This window comes from Ornithorhynchus anatinus, chromosome 1 (genome assembly GCF_004115215.2).
Source record: "Ornithorhynchus anatinus isolate Pmale09 chromosome 1, mOrnAna1.pri.v4, whole genome shotgun sequence".
In the NCBI taxonomy this organism is placed as follows: Eukaryota; Metazoa; Chordata; class Mammalia; order Monotremata; family Ornithorhynchidae; genus Ornithorhynchus; species Ornithorhynchus anatinus.
Window position 1 is genome coordinate 22,207,873 of NC_041728.1, and position 26,984 is coordinate 22,234,856.

The following is a 26,984-nucleotide window of genomic DNA, read 5'->3' on the forward strand; positions in this document are numbered from 1 at the left end:
TGCTCAACAGATACCATAGTTATTATAATGATAATATAATAATAATAATGAGAATCTTCTGACAAAATTGGGAATGAGGGAGGGGCACTGATGGCGAGACACTCTCCTGGGGCCAATCGCATTGAGGGAACCTATCTCCCTACACCCCCAGAATTACTCATCTCCGTGGGCCTGGGCTGGTCATACAGATTTGGGACACAGTGCTCTGTCCAGGGCTAAGGGAGCCCCGGCCCCTTGTATCCCGGATTTTATTCCATCTCAGGTGGCTGCTGACGGCACCCAACAACCTCTGTAAGATTTTGGAACGGCTGCCGTGGAGGGAGGAGGGGTGTGAGGGATAATTTGGAAGCGTAGGGGATACGGAAAGGGGAAAGGAGGCAGCGGGGCCTAGTGGAAAGAGTCGGAGGACCCAGATTGCTGCCGCTGTGGGCCCCTGAGCAAGTTCTTTGGGACTCTGTTTCCTCTCTGGAAAAGGGGACTGAGATACCAGTTCTCCCTCCCTCGTAGACTGTGAATACAGTGGGGGACAGGGACCGTTAAGGAGGATCAGTTCGGATCTATCCCGGCACCCAGAAAGTGGTAATCACTTAATTAATACCAGCTCCAGCGTGCCCGGGTGAGGCGGAGATTCCTCAAAGAAGCCAGCCCCCAGTCTTCTTGGCTAGGAGAAAAAGGGCAAGGAGAACTGCACCCTGCAGGGTGGGGAGGAGAGGCCAGTGCCATACTCTCCTTCCCTCGCATTCTTTTCTTTCCTTTTTTTTTTTTTAATAAAAAGGGTGTTCCTTTCCTCTGAGGGGGAGAGAGGGAGGGAGGGACAGAGAGGGACTGTAAACTGTCCAAAACGACCGTGAGAAAACAGGAAGCTTTGAAAAGTACAAGAGAAAGCAAGATGGAATCTATTTGCAGGCGGGCCCCCTGGGACTCGGGAAGCATTGTTCAGCCAGCCGTTCCTCCAGCTATATCCTTCCTTCTGTTCAGGAGGCGCTGGCTGCCAGAAGGCGGCTATCTGGTCACCGCTTTAACCCCCTGGCCGTCCGCTGGGGCAGCCTGACCAGTCCACACCGCCCCCGGGGATCCGGGCGCGAGGCTACCAACACCCCCGCCCGCCCGGCCGCACCCTGGACTGACGTTGCACGCCCCCAGGAGCAGACCCGGCCCTGGCAGGTCCGTGCCGGACCTCGCCGGGCCGCAGATGACCCATGACTCATGGCTTCGGCAGCTCCCGGCTTTGCCCATCTCAGAGGAGGCCGTGTCCCGGAAACTCTGGATGGCCCCCTTTCCTGGACGGGTCACTCCATGGCTGCAGCTGGCGCTCTGCTATTGGGAAGGCAGCTGCAGCTCCTGCTGGGCTGGCCCGGTTCTAGGGAGCCCATTCCAGGCCCCGGAAGGCCAGATCACGGGCCCAGGCCCCTCGCTCGGTGACCGGTCGGCCGGCACCGGGGGACTGGGACCCCAGAGCCGGAGCCGGGGGCCAAAGGACCAGAGGAGCCAGGAACCCTTTTGCGGAAACAACAAGAGTGACCGCCTCGCAGCTCTTTCCCATCCATAACTTTCCATCCCATTGTTCGCGAGTGGTCCCATGGGGAACAAATGGCTCCCTGACCAGATGTTTCCCCTGTGGAGGGAATGGTCTGGAGCTGCAGCAGAAGGGATTTAGGTTAGACTGAAGCAAGAACTTCCTGAAGGAAAAGACTTGGTGACGTGACACTAAGCGAGATTGTGGACTTGTCTTAGCTAAGCACAGGCAGCTGATTTTCTGGGGTGGCCTAAGAGCAGGCCCGCCCAGAGGCAGGGGGTATGGAATTCATGACCAGTGGATTCTCAGTTTCCTCTTGAGGTGAATTAATTTTGCTTAGGCGACAGGGCCCCGCTGGATGAATTGGCTTCTCTCAGGACCCTGGCTCAGCCATGCAAGTCAGCTCCTCGTCAGGGTGGTCTCCCGACCCCTTGGGGATGCCTTTCAGGGTCAGAGACCAGGCCAACTAACTGTCTCTCTTCACATTTAACCCCTTCTCTTCTGCCCTCCAGCTCACCGGGACCCTCCTGTCTGGCTCTCCTCTTCCCTTCCTGCAATAGGACTGTGGTAGTGAGGTCGGTTATCCAGCTTGGTTCTGGGCAATCGTTCTGGTTCTCAGGTAATCAATCCACCACCTGGCAGGAAGACATCCTGGACGTCTTTATGTCCAGTCTTTTTATTTTAAGTACGCGACCTTTAGCAGAGCAAACTGGGACTGAAACAGTCCAGCAGGACTGGGACAGCTTCCGGACTTATGTGCAGCAAGGACTGTGGTTTATGAGCTCTTGCTAGGGCCCAAGTCTCAAGCAGGGAAGTCAGGCTCATGCCAAGAGAGGATATATACCTGGATGAACTTTCTAGGTGACATCCCCCTGCTGCAGGAGCAATTGTTCCCCCTCTTATTCTTGAGAGGCATGGGGGGCACATAGGGCGGGGGCTGGAGCCCATCACCCTGGACTTCATTTGCAGCTGACTCTTTATTCTCTGTGGCTGTTGGTTTACCCAATCCTTGGTTTATTGGATTCCCCCCTTTCCTCAGTCAACCGATCATTAGTATTTACTGAGTGCTTACTGTGTGCAGAACACTGTACTAAACACTCGAGAGCCGACAACACAACAGAGCTGGTAGACACAATCCCTGCCCTTGCTGCATTCCCCTTTCCACACTCTCAATGGAAACTGGAAGCCTGGAAATCAAATGATTGAAACATAGATAGTTGTCCCTTCAGTGAGCAGTTCTGGGTTAAATTTGGGTCAGACAAGAGGGTGAAGCTAATGGCGCCAGTCTCCCCACCCCAATTCTTGCAAACTTGGCTTCTGCTGGGGTGGAAGTCAGGGCCTGCCCCTTGTAGTCCTGTTTTCAAGGTTGAAATTATACTTACTAGGGTCCTTCAAAGACAATTTACATAGTTATAAAGAAGGGCCCTGGCCTTCCAGGAAAATGCACTTAAGGAAAGGAACCCTGGAAAACAATTCAGACCACCTCATTTTCCTCTTCCTCCTGCCACTTCTGTTGGTAATTATACCTGCAGGATCACTCCTTGGTCAGAGGGTGCAAACACAGTCAACTCTTACTACTCTCCCTTCCTCCTTTTCTCCCACCGAATTCTTGTTGTTGGCACTGAGCTGACAAAGAGCCCAATTTAAGCCGGGCAGCCGCAAACCAAAGGGCTCTACCTCTCCAGCTGCGTTCCCTGGAACGTGATCCAGAGCCTGAAAATGAAGTGTGCGCTGAACTGTGCCTGCTGACGGGAGAGGTCATGGAGGGGAGGAGGGAGGGAAGAGGAGTCTGGGGAGGGAGCCAGGAGGGGGAAGACCCCCAACACCAAACTTCAACCCTGTGGGCCTGGAGCTTTCCTTTCATTGGAAAGGTTAGGGCTAACCGTGGGCAAACAAGCGAACTGAGCCATCTGGCTCAGCGCTATGCCAGCGATGCGGGGTGGAAGCAGAGGAAGAAGTAAACGGTGATCCCAATTCGCTTCTCCTCTCAGCATTCCATTCTTGCCCCTTTCCCTCATTTCACTCTGTTACTCCTATTTTTCCCTCCCTGTCTCCCTCTCGAGACTGACAGCTCTTCGATGGCAGGAATCGCACCTAACTCTCTTGTACTATCCCAAGTGGTCAGTGCAGTGTTCTGCACCCAATAAGCACTCAATAAGGACTATGGATGGATTGATTGATTCTCCCCCTTAACCCTGAACACCCTACTTTGACTAGACTCTGTCTTCCCCTCTAGACTGTCAGCTCGTTGTTCATTCAGTTGTATTTACCGGGTGCAGAGCACTGCAACTAAGCGCTCGGGAGAGTGAGATATAACAGTAAACAGACACATTCCCGTTGTGGGCGGGGATCGTGTCTACTGACTCTGTTCTATCGTACTCTCCCGAAGGCTTGGTTTGGTGCTCTCCTCACAGTAAACGTTCAATAAATATGATGGATCGATGGATCGATTAGGGCCAGGTCACCTGACCGTCCCCCCTCCCAGGCCCCTGCCCTCCCAAAGCACCCCGCCCAGTGCGTGGGGCCTAGCCTGCCCGGTGGGAGCTGGGAGGGCACCCAGGCCGCTCACCTTGCACTTGAAAGGCTTGACGTCCGAATGAACGATCATGTGGGCCTTCAGGGTCTGCTTCTGCACGAAGCTCTTGAAGCAGAGGTGGCACTGGTAGGCTCGGATATTGGTGTGGATCAGGACGTGTCTCTTCATATTGGCGAGCAGGGTGAACTCCCGGCCACAGATCCCACATTTGTGCTCCTTCACACCCTGCGGGGAGGAAAGAGGGAGGAGACGGAGGGGTCAAGACCCTCAGTCTCTCTTTTAGCCAAGAACAACCAGGAAAACCTCAATGACGAAACTCTTCGTCACTTGCCGGGGCCTTTTCTAATTAATATTAACTGTGGTATTTGTTAAAGGCTTACTCTGTGATGTAAGAGCTGGGGTGTAAGCTTGCCGGCAGTGAATGTGCCTGTTGGATTGTTGTGTTGAATTCTCACAAGCGCTTAGCTTTGCTTTGAAAGCACCCAATAAATACCATTGATCGATTGAGACAACGTGATTGGATCGGATGTAGTCCCTGCCCCTGATGGGGCTCACGGTCTGAGGGGGAGAGAGAACAGTCAGCGAATCCCCATTTTACAGATGAGGGAACTGAGGCCCAGAGAAGTGAAGTGACTTGCCTGAGCGCCATAGCAGGCAAGTGGTGAAAGCGGGATTAGAAGCCGGGTCCCCAACTCTCAGACCCGTGCTGGTTCCACTAGAACCCACTGATGGGAGGGCTCCCTTAGGGGAGGGGTGGCAGAACACACTCCTCCCTTTTATCCAATTGAGGGGGAAACAGGCTGTGAACTCACTGTGGACAGGGAACATAGCTCCCAATTCTGTTCCGTGGTACTCTTCCAAGTGTTTAGTCTAGTGCTCTGCACGCAGTAAGCACTCAGTAAATACCACTGATTGATTGAAACACCATTTTCAGAAAAGGGAAACTGGATTTCTTTCCAACACCATGAGCCAAGCTCATCTGGGATACCAGAATGTTGATAATTAGACAATTCTCAATTGATAAACTGACCTCTTCTAAGGACATTTTTCAGGAGGGTCAGGGTAGGTGATTCTGCATCACTTTGAAATTTGCAGATTTTTGAGAATGGAGCATCCTCAGAAATGATCTTCCTCCCTACTACCCTCTCAGCACTGTGACACTTGCTACTTCTCATTGCGCTCTGTAAATACAGGTTACGCGCTCTGCAGTTTGAGCATTTCTTCCTTCTATTTGTAAATGATTTGTTTCTGTCTGTCTCCTTGTAAGATCCTGTGTGTACTCTTGTCCTCTCCTAAGCACTTAGTACAGTGCTCTGCACAGACTAGATGCTCAGTAAATGCTCTTAATCGACAGATTGATAAAAGTCTTTAATGAGATTGATGAATACCACTCCCTACAGCATTTTGTGGCCCTAGTCAGCCCTGGCCCCAGGCTCCAGACCCCAGACTGAACCTCTCCTCCCTCTGTTCTCCCTCTGTTCTCCCTTCCCTCTCCCTTCCCCCTTTTCTCTCCCTTCTCTGTTCCCTTCCCCCTCCCTCTCGCCCTCCATCTCTCCCCTGCCTCTCCCATCCATTTCCCTTCCCTCTCCCCCGCTCTCTCGCCCTTCACCCCTCCTTCTCTCTTCTCCCTCTTCCCTCTCTGTTTTCTCCATGACTTCTTCCCTCCCTCTCTCTTCCCTCTCCCCTTCATTCCCTCCCTGTCTCTCTTTCCTCCCTCTCCCACCCTCTCCCTCTCCTCCATCCACACTTGGCTCTGGATTGATAAAGCCCAGCTCGGGGCTTACTTTGTAATAATATTGTTGTTTTAATTACTACTACTACTACTAATAATAATACTTGTGGTATTTTTTAAGGACTTACTGTGTGCGGGGCACTGTATTAAGCACTGGGGTAAATACAGGGAAATCAAGTTGCACAATCCCTATCCTACATGGGGCTCACAGTCTTAACCCCCATTTTAAAGGTGAGGTAACTGAGTCCCAGGGAAGTGAATTGACTTGCCCAAGGTCACACAGCAGACATGTGGCGGAGCCAGAGTTAGAATTAGCCAGGTTCTTCTGACTCCAGGCCTGTGCTCTATCCACTAGGCCATGCTGCTTCTCTGTGTACCAACCCCTGTTGCTAGTATCATCAGACACGATCCCTGGCCCCCACAGAGCTCACCTGCTCCCATCTTACTGATGAGAAAACCGAGGGCCAGAGAGTTAAGTGGCCCAAGGCCAGCTGTCTGCTTTCTCTGCTCTCTGCTCTCTCTGCCAGGCCCGGCAGAAGGCCCGTCACCTTCTCTGGGGAGGCGGAAGCCCTCTTCCCTCGCCCCCCTGGGGCCAGAGGCAGCTGGGGACCGCTAGGTCCGCCCAGAGCTGCCTCGTTGTGGGCAGAGAATATGTCTATCGTTATATTGTACTCTCCCAAGTGCTTAGTAGAGTGCTCTGCCTACAGTAAACACTCAATAAATGCGATTGACTGGCCGACTGACTGACTGGAGGTCCTCTGCCCACCCGACCTTCCTTAGGCGACAGTCGAGAACTGGTCCCGCAGCTCCACGGCTGCCCTCTCCCTTCCCACCCTTCCTGGCTCCACTGCCCTCTGCCCCCTCTCCATCTGGCCCCAGTCCCCTCTCCTCTCACGCTCTCCATCTCCGTTGCCTTCTTTTCTTCCGGCTCTGCTGCCTTCTCCCCGCCCTCCCCTCCCTTCTTGCGGTTCTGCTGCCGGCTCCCCCGCCAGTCGTACCTTGTGAGTGAGGGAGTGCTGCTTGAGGTGGTGCGGCTGGACGAACTCCATGCCGCACTCGGAGCAGATGTGCGGGCGGATGTCCTTGTGCTTCATCATGTGGTTCTGCAGCTGGCTGGGGTACTGGAAGGCCTTGGGGCACTCGCTGCAGCGATACTGGACGGGCCCGCGGTGCGAGGTCAGGTGCCGCTTGAGCTGGGCCAGCGTGGGGAAGTCCAGCCCGCACTCGACGCACACGTGGCAGCGCCCGGCCTCGTGCTTGGCCTCGTGGGCCCGGAGCTCGCTGGGGTAGGCGAAGCCGCGGCCGCAGACGCGGCAGCTGTGCGGCTTGATGTCGCTGTGCTGCATCATGTGCCTCTTGAGGTGGCTGGTCTGCGTGAAGGCTTTGAGGCAGACCTGGCACTTGTGGGGTCGCGTGCCCTGGTGGGTCAGCAGGTGCGTGTGCAGGTGGCTGAGCTGCTTGAAGAGCTTGCCGCAGCGGGCGCAGGCGTGGGGCTTGACCCCGCTGTGGCCTAGAATGTGGGTCACCAGGTTGTACTTGGAGGTGTAGGACTTATCGCACATGGGGCACTGCCAGCGCTTCTGCTCGCCGCCCACGTCCACGTAGTAGCTGTCGTCGATCTGGACGTTGACGTCCACCCTCTCCACCTTGGGCCCGCCCTCGGCCCCTGCCCGTGGAGGCCCCGGTCGCGCTGGGCCCTGGGGCGGCGGCTGTGGCGGCCGGCCCGCGGGGCGGCTCGGCGGAGGCACCAGGAAGGGGAGCACCAGGCCGCGGGGGACTTTGGGGTAATAGGGGAAGGGGAGGGCCTGCAGGAAGGGAGCCGGGGGCCCCGGGGGCCACGGGGCCCTGGGCTGGACCGGCTCCCGTTTGACCGGCTGGCCCCCGAAGCGCTCCAGGGTGCGATAGAACTGGAAGCCGACGTTACACAGGTCGATCATCTGGGAGGGGTGTTTGGGGGGCAGGGGCGGGGGCGGCGGGGCCAGGAAGGCCGGGGCGGGCGGCGGGCGCAGTGGGGGCGGGCTGGGGCCTCGTGGTTGGGCAGGCGGGGCCTCGGCCGCTGGACCTCCGGAAAGCATCTTGCTGGGCACGCTCTTCCGTTTCCGGGACCCGCCAGGGTCCCCCGGCGGAGCATCGTACCGGAACTGGGAGAAGGGGGCTCCCAAGGGTTCCGGGAAGGGCTCCCTCGGTGGGGGCTTCATCCTGGGACTCCCCGGCGGCAGGCCGGGAGGAAAGGCGGGCGGCGGTGGCCTCGTGCTCGTGTCGAAGCACACCTCTTCTTTGATCATTTGGATTTCCTCCTGCATCGTGGGCAGTTTCCCTTCAGAGAGAGGGAGAGACTCATTCCGGGCTGCGCTCACGGCCCCTCTAGGCAGGGCCAGCCCCAAGCTGCGTCCCCCTGTCCTCCCAACCGTCTCGTCATTCGGGAGTAGAATAACGTGTCATGCTACAGAAGGGCTGAATGAAGGCCAGAAGGATCCCCAAGCCCAGGGCGGGAGTCCCGAGGGCATTCCTTAGCAGCCAGTCTTCACCTGGCTGCCAAGATGGCCATTCGGGTTCAGCGGATAGTGTTTATTGGGCAAGTGCAGAGTCTAACCCCACATGCCTAAGGGGCTGAAGGTGGCGAATCAAATGTCTCAAGCTAGAAAACCTCCTGAGGCACCATTCATCCTCTCCCCCCAATAATAATACTACTAATAATGCTAACAGTAATTGTCTTCGTTAGGCACCTATTATGTGCCAAACACTGGACTAAACGCTGGGGTAGATACAGGATAATCAGGGTACAGACCTTGTCCCACATTGGGTTCCTGGTCTAAGAGGCAGGAAGAATGGGTACTTAGACCCTATTTTACAAATGAGAAAACAGAGGCCCAGAAAAGTTAAGTGACTTGCCCAAGTTCCCACAGCAAGCAAGTGGCGGAGTGAGGATTAGAACCCAGGTCCTTCTGACTCCCTGGCCCACCTCTAGTTGGGTTGCCCAGCCTGGCAGATACAAGCCCAATTTTGTGTAGCTTTGACAAAGCCTGAACTTTGGATGGCACAGTGGCATCTGCCTGTGCCAAACACTGTGATGGACACTCTAAAGACTAAAGGCAGTCCAGGGTGAGAAAGACCTAGATCAGGCTTTTGTTCATTCATTCACTTGCATTTATTGAACACTTACCGCAGGCAGAACACTGTACTAAGCACTTGGGACAGTACAGTACAACAATAAATCACACATTCCCAGCCCAGAACGAGTTTACAGTCCAGATGGGGTGAGACAGACATCAATACAGATTTGTACATAAGTGCTGTGGGGCTGGGATGGGGGAAGAACAAAGGGAGCAAGTCAGGGTGATGCGGAAGGGAGTGGGAGAAGAGGAAAGAGGGGCTTCGTGTGCGAAGGCCTCTTGGAGGAGATGTGCCTTCAGTAAGGCTTTGAAGGGGGGAGAGTAATTGTCTGTCAGATTTGAAGAGGGAGGCAGGATGTTGGCTAGGGGTCGATGGCGAGATAGGCAAGATGGAGGCAGAGTGAGAAGTCTTGCCCTGGCTGTGAACCACAAAGGCAGGGGAGAAGAAAGTGGGGAAGATAGTGGTTCCATTCATCTTTGGAGCTGACTGTGGATCCCCCGGCCTTCTCCCTAGAGCTTGTTGGAGGTGGGGCCAGGGAGGCAGGGAATCCTGGAGCAAGACCATTACTTACCTTGATCAGGCTCCAAAATTCCAGAGCTTTGAATCTGAATCTTCCCTCTGATCCTTGACCAGTTGTCTGGCCCTGGCACACTCATCTATCAAACATATGATGTTGGGGTGAGAGGGGCACACAGAAAAGAATGATTAAACTGTGGCCAAAAAAAATAAATTAATAAAGTTCTAATCTCACATGCCTTTTAGCTAAGTGCCCCCGTAGACCCTCTGGCTAAACGAGGAGGATCGGTCAATTGGCTCCTATCAGTCTGGGCTACAATGACGGCACATCACTGTTTCATCATCACCGTCGTCATCAATGGCATCTGATGAGCGTCTTCTCAGTGCTCAGTGCTGAGGTCAACACTTGGGAGAGTGGAACAGGCTGACCTCAAGGAGCTTGCCATCAAATCTTTAATTAATAAGAGAGCATGGAGAGCCAAGAGCCAGGCCATTTCCGCATCTGGCCAGTGGCACCCCTAGCTCAGCATTCCATCTCAGCATTCCGTGCCCAAGGGTGGAGGGGGTTGCTCGGAGGAATGGTGGGATGGTTGCCCTTTGTGACATCCAAACCATGAAATGACCATCCACGTCAAGATCGGTCAATCGATCGATCAACCTTATTTATTGAGTGCTTACTGTGTGCAGAGCCCTGTACTGAGCTGAGTCATTTGTTTCCCTTAAACTAGTTCTCTGTCCCGAGCTCGCAGTGTGGTAGTCTGACAGAAAGGCATCCGATTTGCTCTGTCAATTTTCACTTTCAATGTTGTGAATGTAATCTATTTCCTGTCCTTCTAATCCTCTCCTCCCCTCCCAGGACTCCTCCTTTATCGTCATCCGATGAGGCTTTCTGTCATGGGATCATGGTGTCAGAAGGAAAGCAGCCGCCATCCTCTCTTCCTTTTTCCCCATTTCCTGTTAGATCCCATCCTTCCTCCTTTTCCCTCCTCTTCCTTTTTCTCCTCCTCCTGCTCCTTCTCCCCACCAGCTATCAAAATAGTGGGCCTAGAATGGAAGTCGGTGAACTTTTGGCTTTTCACTCTCTGTCGGTTAGCTTCTCTAGACTGTAAGCTCATCCCTCTAGCCTGTAAACTCGTTATGGGCAGGGAACGTGTCTGCTAATTCTTCTGTATCGTACTCTCCCAAGTCTTTAGTACAGTGCTCTGCACATAGTAAGCGTGCAGTATATACCATTGATTGATTCTCCTTATTTCTTGAGTAGTTCCGGACCTGTATATGATGCTGATTCTGCACAATGGCTTTGGTCGGTGCCATCAGCCCATGAGAGAGTTAATACACAAGGGCCAGGTCTTAGAGATGCAGCATAGCCAAGTGGATAGAAACGTGGACTTGGGAGTCAGAAGGTCATGGGTTCTAATCCTGGCTCCACCACTTGTCTGTTGTGTGACCTTAGGCAAGTCACTTAACTTTTCTGTGCCTCCATTACCTCATCTCTAAAATGGGGATTGAGACTTTGCCCTCCACATGGGTCAAGGGACTGTGTCCAACCCGATTTGTCTGTATCCACCCCAGAATGTAGTACAGTGCCTGGCACATTGTATGCGCTTAACCAATACCATAATTATTATTTTATTATTATTTCTCTGCCTCAGCCCCTGTAACAGGTTCAGTGAATAATAATAATGATCATGATAATAATTATATTTATGAAGAGTTTACTAGGAGCTAAGCTCTGGGGTAGGTACAAGATAATCAGATCAGACACTGTCCGTGTTCCATACAGGGCTTACAGTCTAAAAGGCAAGAAGAGCAAGATTCTTAACTCCATTGTACAGCTGGGGAAACAGCAGCCCAGAGAGGCTAAGTGACTTGCTGAAGGTCACCCAGCAGATCAGTGGCAGAGCTGGGATTAGAACTCGGGTCCCCTGATTTCCAGACCTGTGCTCCTTCCATGGGCCAGGCCGCCTTCTGATGCAAGGTTTTACTGAGAGCTCCACCCTCGAACGCAGATGGGAAGTGTGGACACGTGCAGACCAGGTGATAGAGAAGCACTCTCGGAAAACCTCCGTCCAGACAGGCCGCTTCTGACCAGAGGCAAAAGTGTGTCTCTGTGGCCTAATCGGGTGTGGTTGAGAGGGGATCCCCAAGGGCCCATTGGCGGAGATGACGTCGAATGCCGAGCTGTGAAGTGGCAAAGCGGCTTCTTCTGGAGCATCTTCTTTGGGCTCTCTCTCTGGGTGGGTTCCCAGGGGAACCCCAAGCACGTTGGTGGCTGAACAGTGAGAGAGTAAATTGGATTGAAAACTCTCAGAGAGATCACCTGGTGAACCCCCGGCAAAGCGATTGCCAGCCCAGACCCTCGGACTGCGGCCACCACCGGACCTAGGTGACCACTGACGGCACTCAAGGGCCTCAGACACCCCTCTGCCAACACCCCACTCCAGGGAGGACCGGATGGGGGTCCGGCCGGCTGAAAGCCGGACCGTTCAGTATAAACCCTGGTAAATGGTCTGGCACCTCTAAACTTCGGGGTCTTACAAGCACCAGTCAGTGTGATGTCTCCCCACTGGCAAAAGGACAAAGGCAAGCAATGAGAAAACAGATGAAGAAGGGGATGAGAACAAGAGTGTGCTGCCTTCACTGATGATCAAACAGCCATTGCCCCTTTCCTAAAACAACAAACAGCTTATTTGTTTGATTAAACTAGGAACAACCGTCTCTCTCCTGCTCCCTTGAGCTACTTCCTGCTGCCTCTGCAGGCACTTCCTATCCGCCTTAAAGGTGTATTATCTAAACAGCACTGAAAACAGAAAGCTTTCAAATGTTTTACTTAGGAAATTCTTCCTTCCAGCCAAGGACGCGAAACGTGGAAAATCTGTAATCCCTCTTTTAGTGAGAGGAACCATCTCCCATCCCCTCCTGGCTGCTGTCACCCCGATGGCAAGACCCTGACCCGGAAAGTGTTCCCCTGTTCTGACTGGAGTGGCAAGTCATCTGATTTTTACATCAGTCTGGGTTTTGTATTCACCCCAGTGCTGCTATACTTATTATTATACAGTGCCACTATACGGACAGGGAGACCGTATAACTTGAAGGAATCGATTCTAACGTCTGACTCCCCCCAGTAGACTATATGTTGCCTGTGGGCAGGGATCATGCTTATCAACTCTAATACACTTTCCCAAGCACCTAGTACAGTGCTCTGCACACAGTAAAGAGCATGCACCTGGGAGGCAGGAGGTCTACTTAACTTCTCGGTGCCTCAGCTACCTCCCCTGTAAAATGGGGATTAAGACTCTGAGCCTCATGTGGGACAACCTGATTACCCTGCATCTACCCCAGTGCTTAGAACAGTGCTCGGCACATAGTAAGCGCTTAACAAACACCAACAACATGGAGCTCCAGGACGTAGCCATGGGAGCCGATCCCCAATTTATGGAGGAGGAAGCTAAGGCCTAGAGAGGTGAAATGACTTGCTCAACACCACATGGCACAGACCAGGGATGTCCGGTCCAAGCTCTCTCTCCTCTCAAGAACCTCCAGGGGTTGCTCATCCACCCAAGTGCTTAGTACAATGCCCTGCAAAAAGTAAGCGCTCAGTAAATACAATGACTGACCTCTGCATCAAAGAGAGACTCCTCTCACCACTCCTCAGCTCGCTTGGCCTTGCTGATTGCACACATAATCAGAGAAGCAGCGTGGCTCAGAGGAAAGAGCCCAGGTTTGGGAGTCAGAGGTCATGGGTTCGAATCCCGGATCTGCCACTTGGCAGCTGTGTGACTATGGGCAAGTCACTTAACTTCTCTGTGCCTCAGTTACCTCACCTGTAGAATGGCTATTAAGACTGAGCCTCACGTAGGACAACTTGATTACCCTGTATCTACCCTAGCGCTTAGAACAGTGCTCTGCACATAGTAAGCGCTTAACAAATACCAACATTATTATTATTACTACATGACGCTGGAAAGTCACATGACCTACTTCGTCTCAGTTTCATCCTCTGTAAAATGGGGATGAGAGAGGGATTGTGAGCCCTGTTGGGGACAAGGAATGTGTCCAATCTCAAAATCTTTTATCTACCCCAGTGCTCACCAGACAGTACAACTATAATAAATGCCCTCATCTTTACTGTTGATTCAGCAGCACAGGGTGCTTTAATGTTCAGTTCTTTATTTTCAACTCTGAGCCTCCCTCCACTGTGGTTTCTGCAGCCAAGTTCTGTGGCTCAGATGCGGTGCAGAGTTCATGTGTACTGGAGGGTCCGTGGAGACTCTAGAGCAAGTGAGGAGTTCAGGAGTCTCCGTGTCAGAGTGCTCTCGGGTCACACTAAATGGGCAAACTTCCACGAAGTGGAAAAGGGGATGCCATCACGTTTTGCTGCATGCCCAAGGTAACACACACGATGTTGTGTATAGCTCAACCGGTCTCCTCCCCTGCCATCAGTGGTGCCCCTCCCCTCCCTTTCCACCCCCATTCTGGCCCTCCATCACCATAGGTGGATGCTGAGTAGTTTTTCCTGGTCATTAGATCTTACGGTTACCGCTCCCCAGCAATGTGGGTTCAGACCCTCAGTGAGAGCAAAGGGTCTGGACATCCGTTAGCCTCCCTGAGGCGGAAAGACAACAACACGATCTGAGGTGGAACACCTTCCCAACCCTGGATTTTTCTACCCTCCCAGAGCAACACAGAGAGCTCAAGAAATCTGACATTCTTTCTGTCAAACTGCACAAAACCAAAACTGAAAGAGTTTTTGGAGCTTTATAAAAATAATCTCCAAAATCTTTTTGTTTTTTTCCCATTTTTGGTTGAACAGTCAGGGTCACGGCAGGTCAGCCGATGCCACAGATAGCTAAGAATAGCCTCCGTGGCTGGTGGGCATTGTTGAGTGCAGCACCTTGTCGGCTAACAGAAAAATCGACAGTGGCAGTGACAGCTCTGAATTGTGTGTAAGGTCATCGACCTTCAGTTTGTCTGCAGTCTCCTCACTTCCAAGCAGCGGCCCCCGACTCCCCTCTGGCTGGCCCAGTGGAGCCAGGGCAGGGGTCTGGGGCTCAGCCTTTGAAGGCAGAGAGGTCCAGCTTTGCTGGTGGCTCACCTCGCAGCAGCACTGCATTCTCTCTGGGGAGTCCCCGAAGGACCCTTTCTGTCAGATCTCACTCTTAAGAACCTCCTCTCTCTCCTTTGGGGGAGCAAAGACATTCTGGAGGGGTGTAAGACTGCATCAGGGCAGGGATAGGGCAGATGGTTACTGCGGGGGGATTTGGGGTGAGCAGCAGGCCTGGTAAACTCTTTCAAGCTCTTTGTATGGTGATCTGCTCCATAAATACCATCGATTGATTGACTGTTCGATTGATTGATGGAGACTGGGCTGAGAAAGACAGTGTTCTAATACTGCAGTGCTTTCCACCAGGTCTAGAGCAGCAACTCACTCAGCAGACCCATCATCTGGGAACTGGCAATTTCCTCTTCCCCAGGAAACCGAACCGGCTTGTCCCACAGGGTCACTGAGCTGCCTGGCTCCTGTTCCCTAATCCCCAAACTGGAGGTATCCCAGACTATTTATGGGACTAGTGGCTGTTTAGAGTTTGGGGGCTAATTATATATATTTGGGAGCTGGCCAAGTTGTAAATTCACACTATGTCCAGAAGAAAACATTGTGTGCCTTAAGTAGGAACTCACCCACTGCACCAAAAGGTAATTGCTCCCTAGGTGAAGTAGTGCTTTGTCATTCCCATTCAAATCTGAGGCCATACTGGAAAATGCTCTTAGAAAAGCCATAGTGAGTCAGAAAGAGTTGTTTATCAGTGCTATCTCTGGGACCCAAGGAATGAACCGATTCCTCAGTCCTTGAGTCTTCTGGTGTCTGTTGGACCACCTGTAAAGCGAAAGGCAGAGAAGGCCCTTTCTTTAGATGGGAGGAGCCCCTGAAATTCTTGCTCCCTCCCTTCCACCAGGGATCCAAGGTTGGGGTGGTTTGGGGGGGGTCACTCTTTCCCAGTGGGACTCTGCTACCAAAAGAGTGTGAAAAAGCTGCAAAACCTGAAACAGAGGAGGGCAGGGGGTGAAGGTAATAATGCAGTTGGAACCCAGAGGAAAGAGAAACTGAAGGGGCAGCGTGCAGCGTGTGGTTAGAGACCAAGGTGTCACTTCTCGGTTTGGGAAAGAGGAAGCTGCCTGCCGCAGGGCTCAGTGGAATCTGGGTTGATTAGGTGGCCTTGCCCTTTCCCATTTTCCGTTATAAGACTTGGAACAGTTTCAACAAGAGTGCTGGAAGTACGGGTGAGCATCCCTGGAGGAGACCTAAGAAGCCGATGACCATAGGTAGATTGAAAGGTCAGTTCATCCAACCTAGTGGAAAGAGTTTGAGACTGGGAGTCAGGAGGCCTGAGTTCTAATCCCAGCTCTACCACCAATCTGCTGTGTGACCTTGGAAAAGTCACTTAAAACTCTATTGGCCTGTTCCTTTACCTGTAAAACAGGGAGAAGTATCTATGTCGATTGTGAGTCTTGTATGGGGCGGGGATTGTGTCCCGTGTGAACATCTTGTTTCTACCCCAATGCTCAGCCCAGTGTTTTGGCACTTCATAACATATATTTAAAAAAAATCAAAAATCAAAATGCAATTCATAGTTGAAAATCATAGGTAAAAATCTTGAGAAAATTGAAATTGTTCCTTATTCCACAGGTTTGGGTGGTGGTGTTTTTTGTTTTACCTAAAACTATGCCTCTCTGTCTCAGATTCAAATCCTTGAGCTAAGTGAAAGCCTCTTCCCTTCCGTCGTGGATGTCGGAACGGCAGGTCCTGCCTGTTCAAAGGAATCTGTGAAACTTGTAGAACAGGATCAGAGGCTGTAGTTAGTTTCAGTCCTATCATCATCAAGGACAGTTAATAAAGGGGAAGTTTTCTCAACAAATCCTTGGAGAGACAACGTTGCAGAAGTAGGACAACCTGGGATGGAGACAGCATTTTGTACATGCTCTTTAATCAGACATTCACCCAGCACATCACTATGTGCCTCTTCCCTGGCTGTGAAATTGCAGGACCCCCTCCAAAGGGAAAGTTACACGATTCGGTAATTTGGTACTCAGTGACACCAGTGCCCACAAGCACACACAAAACATGTATTCTGTCTGTGTGGCGGTGGACCTGGCCTATGCCTAGTGGGCAGGAGGAGGAGGAAGAATAGTAATGGAATTATTACTGAGCACTTATTGAGTCCAGCGCAGTGCTCTAGCACTTGAGAAAGTACAATGGAGGAGAAAGACACCTTCCTTGTCAACAAGGAATTTGTAATCTAAAGAGGGGAGATAGACAAGAAAATCTTTTCAAACAGTGAAAGCAGTAGGAACAGATTTAAGGAATAGAATAAATATGCCAGAAAGAAATGTCAGAATAAATCAGATTAGAGAATTGGATGTAAATTGGAAACACACACACACACACATACTCATGATGGCTGTTGAGTTGCTATAATGCAAAGGGGTGGGGATACATTGGGGAAGCTTTCTTGGAGCGGGGGTGGATCTAGGAGGGCTTTGAAGATGGGGAGGGCTGGGGACTGCCACATTTGGGGGTGCATCTTATCTTTGGAGGGTAGAGAACTGTATCTTTCCACATATCTGGGGTATCCAGTACATGAAGAGCACCTAGATCAGATGAAGTCCCCTCATGAAAAAAGAGAGTAATAAAGGTGGGAAACAGCATGACCTAGTAGAAAAAGCATGAGCCTGGGAGTCAGAGGACCTGGGTTCTAATTCTGGCTCTTTCACTTGCCTGCTGGGTGACCTTGGGCAAGTCACTTAACTTCTCTGGGCCACAGTTTCTTCATCTGTAAAATGGGCATGAAACACCTATTCTCTCTTCCTCATAGACTGAGCCTTTTGTGGGACAGGGACTACTTCTAGACTGAATATCTTGGATCTACCCCCAGGGCTTAGTACAGTATTTGGCAAATAGTAAGTGCTTAAGTACTATTAGTGTTATTAATATTATTATTTAACTAGGACTGGAAAAAAGCACATTAAAAATAAATCCTGCTCAAGCAGGTGTCTCTCCGCTCTTCCACCGATGGCTCTCTGGCTTCCCCTACAATAGAGTCTCATCCATCTTGTCAACATTGACCTTGTGGGGTTAATAATAATAATAATAATGTTGGTAGTTGTTAACTGCTTACTATGTGGCAAGCACTGTTCTAAGTGCTGGGGTAGATGCAGGGTAATCAGGTTCTCCCACATGAGGCTCACAGTCTTAATCCCCATTTTACAGATGAGGTAAGTGAGGCACCGAGAAGTTAAGTGACTTGCCCAAAGTCACACAGCTGCTGGGTGGCGGAGTCAGGATTAGAACCCAAAACCCCTGACTCCTTAGCCTGTGCTTTTTCCATTGAGCCACACTGGGTTGCTTCCTTTCCTCGATAATCCTGAATGTCCTGATCCAATTGATTGAGTCACCAGCGTCCTCTCATCATTATCAGTGGGATTGATTGAGTGTCTCCTAGAGTCCCGCCTCCTCCAGGAAGTCTCCCCTGAATCATTCACAGCACCCCACCTGCACCAACCTAAATGGCCCTTAATATTTTGGTATTTTATCCCTACCCTCAGCCCTTATGTCCACAGGTATATCTTTATTTCTGTATCCGATGAGTTAGCTGATATATTTGTATGCCTTTCTGTTAGATCCTTGTTCTTCCTCCTCTTGCAGTATCTGTAAGTAATCTTTTGTCGGTCAATCTCCCCCATTTGAGTATTTCCTCCTCATAGCGTGACCTCGCAGAAAGAGCACAGGTCTGGGAGTTTGAGAGCCAGTGGTCTTAATCCCAACTTTGCAACAGACCTGCTGGTTGATCTTGGGTAAATCATTTAATGTCTCTGTGCCTCAGTTTCTTTATCTGTAAAATAAGAGTTCAATACCTGTTCTCCCTCCTACTTAGACTGGGAGCCCTGTGGGGGGACAGGGTCCATTTCCAACCTGATTGTCTTATATCAACCCCCAGTGCTTAGAGCCGGGCAAATAGCAAACACAATAAATGCCACAGTTATTATTATTATTATTAGGAACCCTGTGGTTTACTTTCATTGTACTCCTCCAAGGTCTTAGAACTGTGCTTTGAGATCATCAGTAGGTGTTCGGTAAACACTATCGATCGATTGGTTGATTGAGACCTTCTAGGGAATTACAGTCCAGTGCCTTCCTCCCATCCAAGAGGCAAGCTAAAGGAGAGAACAGGGCCTCTCACTGGCTTCACCTCACCCAACCCTCCCTTCAGGGGCATTGAGATGAATGGCTTCCTCATTCCCCTATTTCTTTACCCTGTTTACCCAGGAAGGAGCCAGGTAATTCTCCCTTCTCTCTTTCTACCGCCCACCCTGCACGCTCCGCTCCTCTGCCGCCCACCTCCTCACCGTCCCTCGGTCTCGCCTATCCCGCCGTCGACCCCTGGGTAACGTCCTCCCGCGGTCCTGGAACGCCCTCCCTCCTCACCTCCGCCAAACTGATTCTCTTTCCCTCTTCAAAACCTTACTTAAAAATCACCTCCTCCAAGAGGCCTTCCCAGACTGAGCTCCTCTTCCCCCTCTACTCCCTCTGCCATCCCCCCTTTACCTCTCCGCAGCTAAAGCCTCATTTTCCCCTTTTCCCTCTGCTCCTCCACCTCTCCCTTCCCATCCCCACAGCACTGTACTCGTCCACTCAACTGTATATATTTTCGTTACCCTATTTATTTTGTTAATGAATTGTACATCGCCTTGATTCTATTTAGTTGCCATTGTTTTTTACGAGATGTTCTTCCCCTTGACGCTGTTTAGTGCCATTGTTCTTGTCTGTCCGTCTCCCCCGATTAGACTGTAAGCCCGTCAAACGGCAGGGACTGTCTCTATCTGTTGCCGACCTGTTCATCCCAAGTGCTTAGTACAGTGCTCTGCACATAGTAAGCGCTCAATAAATACTATTGAATGAATGAATGAATGAATGACTGTCTCAAAGTAAGCTCACCCCTTTTCCCCACAAATCTACTGTGAGTGTCATATTCATTTTTGGGGTCTTTCCACTGACAAAACGGCTCACCCTCTGGTTGCTCTGCTCTGGGGATGAGGGTTGTGTTGTGGAGGGGGGAAAGGGGGCATTATCAGAGAAAGTAGGAAAATGGAAAATCTCAGAATTAGAAATATTCTGAGGTAGTTGAAACCCTCAGACAGGGCTCCCTAACAGCAGTGATCTGAAACATTCGAACTGAGCAGGTTTTGATGTCAGAGATCACGCCAACAACTAGTATTTCTGGAGAGCCTATTTAAAGTCAGGTTCCATTCCGGGGTAATGCTGGAGTCCTGAACCCATAGGGAGCTCTCCAGACTGTTAAGTGGCTCCCCTCCCTGCAGCGGTGCATGTAATCCAAACCTATCCCTTTGTACCTTATCAAAGCACTTGCCCCTTCCCTTCTTCTCTCTCAACTGCCATTTTCAACTGTTTACCTTCCAATGTCTTCTTCCCCACTGCTTTCAAATATACTCATGTCTCCTCTGTTCTAAAATAACCCCTCCCTTGACCCCACAACTCCCCTTAGCTATCACCCCATCTCCCCCCACCATTCCTCTCTAAACTCCTTGAGTGAGTCATCTATATTCACTGTCTCATGTTCCTCTCCTCCAATTCTGTCCTTGACCCCCTCTTGTCTGACTTCCAACCTCTTCACTCCACAGACACTGCCCTCTCAAAGGTCGCAAATGATCTCCTTCTTGCCAGATCCAGCGGCCTCTACTCCACGCTAGTCCTCCTCGACCTCTCAGCTGCCTTCCACACTGTTCACCACTCCCTTCTCCTGGAAACATTATCCAACCTGGACTTCACTGTCAATGTCCTCTCCTGATTCTCCTCCTATCTCTCCGGTCGCTCATTCTCAGTCTCTTTCGTGGACTCCCCCTCTGCCTCCCACTCCCTAACTGTGGGCATCCTTCAAGGTTCAGTTCTGGGTCCCATTCTATTTTCCATCTACACTCACTCCCTTGAAAAAATCATTCGCTCACATGGCTTCAGTGACCTCCTCTATGCATATGATTTCCCAAATCTACATCTCCAGCCCTGATCTCTCATCCCTTTCTGCAGCCTCACATTTCCTCATAACTTCAAGACCTCTCTACTTGGAAGTCCTGTCATCACCTCAAATTTAACATGTTCAAAACAGAACTCCTTATCTTCGCACCCAACACCTGTCCACCCCGTGACTTTCCCGTCATTATAGACAGCACCAGCATCCTTCCTGTCTCCCAAGCCTGTAACCTTGGTTTTATCTTTGACTCTTCTTTCTCATTCAACCCACATATTTAATCTATCACTTAATCTTGTTAGTTCGACCTTCGCAACATTGCTAAAATCCACTTTTCCTCTCCATCCAAACTGCTACCACTTTAATACAAGTACTTTTTACTAATTATTATTACTACTACTAATAATAATTGTATTTACTGAGCACTTACTGTGTGTAAAGCACTATATTAAGCTCTTGGGAGAGTACATTAAAAACATCAAACACATTCCCTGCCCACAACGAGCTCATAGTCTACAAGTCCTATCCCTCCCTGATTTCTGTATCAACCTCCGTACTGATCTCCCTGTTTCCGGCCTGTCTCCACTCCAGACCATACTTCACTCTGCTTCCTGGCTCATTTGACATCAAAAATGTTCAGTATTTTGTTTCCCCACACCTCAAGAACCTCAAGTGGTGGCCCATCACCTTCACATCAAACAGAAACTCTTCATCCTCACCTTTAAAGCACTCTATCATCTTGCCCCCTCCTACCTCACCTCACAACTCTCCTACTAAAACTCAGCCCACGCTCTTCACTCCTCTAATGCCAACCTATTCACTGCACACTGATCTCATCTATCTCGCCCCTGACCCCTTGCCCAGGTCCTGCCTCTGGCCTGGGAATACCCTCCCTATACATATCCAACAGACAATGACTCTCCCCACCTTCAAGGCCTTATTGAAGGCCAATCTCCTGCAAGAGGCCTTCCCTGTCTAAGCCCTCATTTCCTCTTTCCCCACTCCCTTCTGCATCTCCCAGCCTCACAGCACTTATGTACATATCTTAATTTGTTTATCGTCTTTCTCCCCTTTTAGACTGTGAGCTCGTTGTGGGCAGGGAACATGTCTACCAACTCTGTTATATTGTATTCTCTCTGTCTGCCCTAAATACACATAGTAAGTGCTCAATAAATATGATTGATCGATTGATTGATTATGGTAAGTCATCAGCCTGATCTCAGCCATGCCCAGTATCCAGCAGGGGAAGAGTGTCCGGAGCCACGGGAAAGGAGTCACCGGGGAAAATGATTACCCAACCACCTGGGAATGGCCCAGAGACACTCCCAGCTGAACTCAGTGCCAATGTCCAGAGGTAGGTCAGCCCTGGGCACTAGCTGAAGATGACTGGGTGCAGATACACAATGTGGACCCTTCTATTTGGCCGGCAGGAACCTGAACGAGGCCAGATGGCCCCTGGCTGGATACTGAACTTGGCTGAGGTCAGGCTGATGACTTATCTGCCTCCATCGCTGTGGGGAGGAGAGCCACTTTACAGTTTAGGGGGGCCCTTCTGGACTTGGGACTCTCTGTGTTACTCTGGAATGACTTTAAACAGGCTCTCTGGGAACACTAGTGATGGCATGATCTTTGACATCAAAACCTGTTCAGTTCGAGGGTCGGAGATCACTAATGGTAGGGGGCCTTCTCAGTTGAGAGTTTCAACTGTACCAGAACATTTCTAATTCTGAGATCTTCCGTCTTCTACCTTCTCGGATTGATGCTCTTCTTCCCCCCTCCACAACACAACCTTGTCCCCAGATGTGAAAGACCAAAAAGTTGCCCAGTCCATGTCTTAAGACCCGCAGAACACTCAAATGCACTTGGTTGGATCTGACTTTCAAAGCAGAATGATCTTCCACTTTAAATATACAAATTTGTATAGCATCTCCATCTGGGGAGTAAATAGTGCCATCACCTCCTGATTTGGGCTGAAGGTGAGTGGCTTGGCCACAGGGAGCTCCACGAAGAGTTAGTATGCGGTATCTTATGGTGGATTTCCCTAGCCCTCGGAATATAATTTTCCATCTCCAGGGGATGATGTCCAACCCTTGGTTCTGGCCATACACACCCACATTTTGCCCTGAGTGAATACGAGCTTGGCAGGGCCTGAGCTGGGTGGGGCTGGGCAGAAGCCCGGGCATCTGAGCTTGAGCCCCAGCACCTCTACAAAGCTTTGAAGATGTGCGGCCTAGTGGAAAGAGCCCGGGACTGGGAGTCGAAGGACCTGGGTTCTAATCCCTGCTCCACCACTTGCCTGCTCTGGGAACTTGTACAAATCACTTCACTTCCTTGTGCCTCAGTTTCTTCATCTGTAAAATGGGGAGAAAACCTGTTCTCCCTTCCTGCTTAGACTGTGAGTGCTTTTTAGGACAGGGGTTGTGTCTGACATGCTTATCTTTTATCTACTCTTGTACTTAGAACAGTGTTCGGCACATAGTAAACTCTTTATACCATAACACAATTATCATTAGCATTATTTGAAGGAAAATTATAGGTTTTGGGGCAGAGGGCTGCCATGTTCCCAGCCCTCACCCCTGACAGAGAGGACACCCGTTATTTAAAACCCTCCTTGAACAAGCACCCCACCTAGGAGACGGTTGGTTTGGCAACCGGCAAAGGGGAGAGGCTTCAAGCACAAATAAAACACTGGAGAACTGAGAGTATTTCTTTCCTATTCTCTCAAAAACTTAGTAAAGTGTGCTGCACCCAAAGGAGCTCAGTAGAATGCCTATTTCTATTTTGATGGTATTGATGCCTGTCTACTTGTTTTGTTTTGCTTTCTGTCTCCCCCTTTTAGACTGTGAGCCCACTGTTGGGCAGGGATCGTCTCGCTCTGTTGCCTAATTGTACATTCCAAGCGCTTAGTACCGTGCTATGCACACAGTAAGTGCTCAGTAAATACGATTGAATGAATTGAATGAATGAATGAATAGAATCCGTGGACCAGTAGGTTGATGGATTGTTTTGTCCCTAGTTTTGCTTTTGTCCCTAGTTTTGCTGCAGCACGGAGCCACCACGTGGTTTGGGCTCTGGGCTAAGACCCTAGCTCTGGGGGGATCTGAAGAGTCTTTATGGCCCAGGGCCTTAGGTTGGTCAGGAGATAGAATGTGCTTGGGCAGAGTTGAGCTAAGGGAATAAGTGGGACCTTTATAGAGCGGCAAGCCGGTCCCATTACATGACTTTCTGGGACTTCATCCTCAGAGTAACGATGAACGGAGCAGTGGAGAAAAGTACCTTCGATAATTACGTTTCTGTCATTTTAATTACTTTTCTGTACCAGTGAAGTGCTCTCAGGACTTGTGAGTTGGAAGCGTTGCAATCCTTTTTTCTCTATGTAAAGCTGTGGAGTTCAAAAAGGACATCCAAAGCAACAGGCAAGTTTGCCGTAATTCATAATTTGTCTTTCTGCACACCTCTCATTTCTTCCACTTAGCATTCTCACTTCAGAGGTCACTGAATTCACCTTTGCCCCAGTGGTTTGTGAGCAGCTTGGAACGAGCAATCTCTCACTTCCGAAGGAGCTGCCATCTCATTTTAATTCCCCCGACATCGTTTTCATTTCTGGACTGCAGTTCCCCTGAGGCCTGAGCGGTTTCCACATTTTTCCATCAGTTCTCAGCCACACTGTGGATTCTAGATTTGTATCAATCAATCAGTAGTATTTATTAGGAGCTGATTGTGTGTGGAGCACTCTCTGAGGTCCTTGGGAGAGTACAATAGAATGAGTTGACATCAGTCCTGCCCTCGAGGAGCCTGCAGTGTAGCTGGGGAGACTGACACTAAAGAAAGAAGCAGCATGAACTAGTGGATAGAGCTTGGGCCTGGGATTCAGAAGGACCTGAGTTCTAATCCCAACTCTTCCACTCATCTGCTGGCTTGAGGGTCGGGGGGCAAGTCAATTCACTTTTCTCTACCTCATTTATCTCATCTGTAAAATGGGGATTAAGGCTGGGAACCCTATGCGGGACAAGGACTTTGTCCAAGATAATTAACTTTTATCTATCCCAGCATTTAGTAGAATACCTGGTGCATAGGAAGGGCTAAACAAATACCATAAACAACAACATAAAAACATCTAGGAGGAAGTCTGTAGAGGAGAGAAGATAGGTAAGTAAGTGCTCGGGCGGGGGTCTGGAGAGAATTTAGCACTTGGAGTATCATTATGTATCAGTCTTCGCCCATGGAGTTTGAGAAGCTTATTTAATGTTTTGTCCTTTAGATTACAAATTCTGTTCCTTGGCCTTATCCAGGTGAGTAAAAGGAGAAAAACCATTTCCGAGCTCAACCTTTTCTCCCCAAAATTTGAATCCCAGAGAGGTGAGGGCAGGAACCGATGTTTGTTAGGTGAGGGCCCATGGGAAGGGCCATTTGTTACTCTGAACAAGAATTTAGAGGGGATGAGGACTGGGAAGAGGGAGGCATCACGCAGGTCACTGGCCAGAAAGCCACCATTCGGGGGCTTTTTGACCCCAGTTGGAAAATCCCAGGGAGTGTTAGGCCACTCAGACCACCATAATGGCCACTGACCTTTCATCCTCCTGGATGATGTTCACAAAGTTCCTGTGAGGTATCCATCTCTGCTTACCCTTGTGAACACCTCTGGGACCTTCACACAACCTCTCTGCACCTCGTTGCCTCCACCTGTAAAATGAGGATTAAGCCTACTCCATTCTACTTAGACTTAGACTGTGAGCCCCATTTGGATGGGGACTGTGTTCGACCTGACTACCTTACTACAGGGCTTGGCACCTAGTAAGTGCCTAACAAATACCTTAATTATTGTAATTATAGTAATTATAATTTCCTTTGTGGCACCTGTGGAGCTTCTATCTCGGCTTCCCCTTAGTGAGCTCCTTGAGGGAGGGAAAGGATTGGGAAACTCGTTCAGTGCCCTATCCCTGTAGATGGTCAGTTAGCATTACTGACAGAGTAAGTACTCGGTTGTGCCGAGTTCAGATCCTGAGCAGTGGGTTCTGAGCAGTGGGTTCTGAGCTGGATTTCCTCCAGCTGGAAATCAGGGGAAGCAGCATGGTGTAGTGGATAGAGCACAAGCCTGGGAGTCAGAAGAACCTGGGTTCTAATCCCAACTCTGCCATATATCTGCTTGGTGACTTTAGGTAAGTTACTTCACTTTTCTGTGCCTCAGTTCCCTCATCTGTAAATGGAGATTAAGATCATGAGCTCCATGTGGGACAGGGACCGTGTCCAATACAATTTCCTTGTATCCACTCTAGTGCTTAGAACAGTGCCTGGAACATAGGAAGCACTTAGCAAATACTACAATTATTATTAATTATTAGTTCCTGGCCCCATTTGGGCTATTTGAGCCCACTCCAGAACGCTCTCCTTTTCCTTTTCTCTATTTCTTCATCTTCCCACCCAACCCCTGTCTTGCCCTGGACTTTCCCATCATTGTGGACAGCACCATCCTCCCTGTTGCACAAGCCTGTAATCATAGTATTATCTACAGTTAATCCCTCTCCTTCAATGCACATATTCAGTCTGTCACCAAATCCTGTCAGTTCAGTGTTCACTAAAATCTGCCTTTTCCTCTCCATCCAAACTGCTATCATGATGATCCAAGCCTTGACTACTGCATCAGCCTCCTGCTGACTTCCCTGCCTCCTGTCTCTCCCCACTCCAGTTCATACTTCGCTCTGCTGCCCAGATGATTTGTCTATAAAAACATTCAGTCTGTGTCTTCCCAGCCCTCGAGAACCTTCAGTGGTTGCCCATCCACCTCCACATGCCAGAGAAATTCCTTACATCGGCTTTAAAGGACCCAATCAGCTTTCCCTCTCCTATCTTACCTCTCTGTTTTCCTACTAAATTCCAGTCCGCACACTTCATTCCTTTAAGGCCCACCGATTCACTGTACCTCATTCTTGTCTCTCTCACTGCCAGTGCCTAATACATCAGCCTTGTACTTGGATGTGTGCCCATTAAACCCTTGATATTCACCCCACCCTCAGCCCTGCAGCCGTTATATACGTATATGTAATTTATTTTAATGTCTATTTCCTCCTGTAGACTGTAAGCTCCTTTTGGGTAAGGAATGAGTCTATCAATTCTGTTACATTGTACTCTCCACACAGTAAGCACTCAGTCAATACTATTGATTGATGGATGGATGGATTGTTTTCCCAATTGTTCCTTTCTACTCCCCAATTCCAGGTCAGGTGGTTCACATGAATGGAAGAGAGGGCAAAGATCAGAAGACCATGGGTTCTAATCCCGATTTTGCCACATATCTGCTGACCTTGGGCAAGTCACTTAACTTCTCTGTGCCTCAGTTTCTTCATCTGTGAAAAATGGGAATTAAGAGTGTGAGCCCAATGTGAGACAGGAACAGTGTCCAGTCTGATTAACTTGTACTACCCCAGTACATAGAACAGTATTTGACACATAATAAGTGCTTAGTAAATGCCATCAATATTATTATTATTATTATGTCTGCTCTGTGCAGCAGCAGGTCGAGCTGCGGGGGAT

At 50.1% G+C, this 26,984-nt stretch overlaps 1 protein-coding gene across 4 annotated transcripts in view; it reads right to left on the reverse strand.

The window, feature by feature from the left end:
- Positions 1 to 26,984, reverse strand: part of ZNF366 (zinc finger protein 366) — a 62,828-nt gene that overhangs the window by 6,580 nt on the left and 29,264 nt on the right. For 2 of the 4 annotated variants that reach the window (XM_029076115.2, XM_029076138.2), the window contains exons 2-4: positions 9,470 to 9,554; positions 6,783 to 8,101; positions 4,086 to 4,277 (exon numbers count right to left, since the gene is read on the reverse strand). In XM_029076115.2, coding sequence (XP_028931948.1) covers positions 4,086 to 4,277; positions 6,783 to 8,101; positions 9,470 to 9,554 — 1,596 coding nt within the window. Of the gene's footprint in view, positions 1 to 4,085; positions 4,278 to 6,782; positions 8,102 to 9,469; positions 9,555 to 11,352; positions 11,668 to 26,984 lie in introns of those variants that run through there. The other 2 variants (XM_029076122.2, XM_029076147.2) reach the window with 2 other exon arrangements.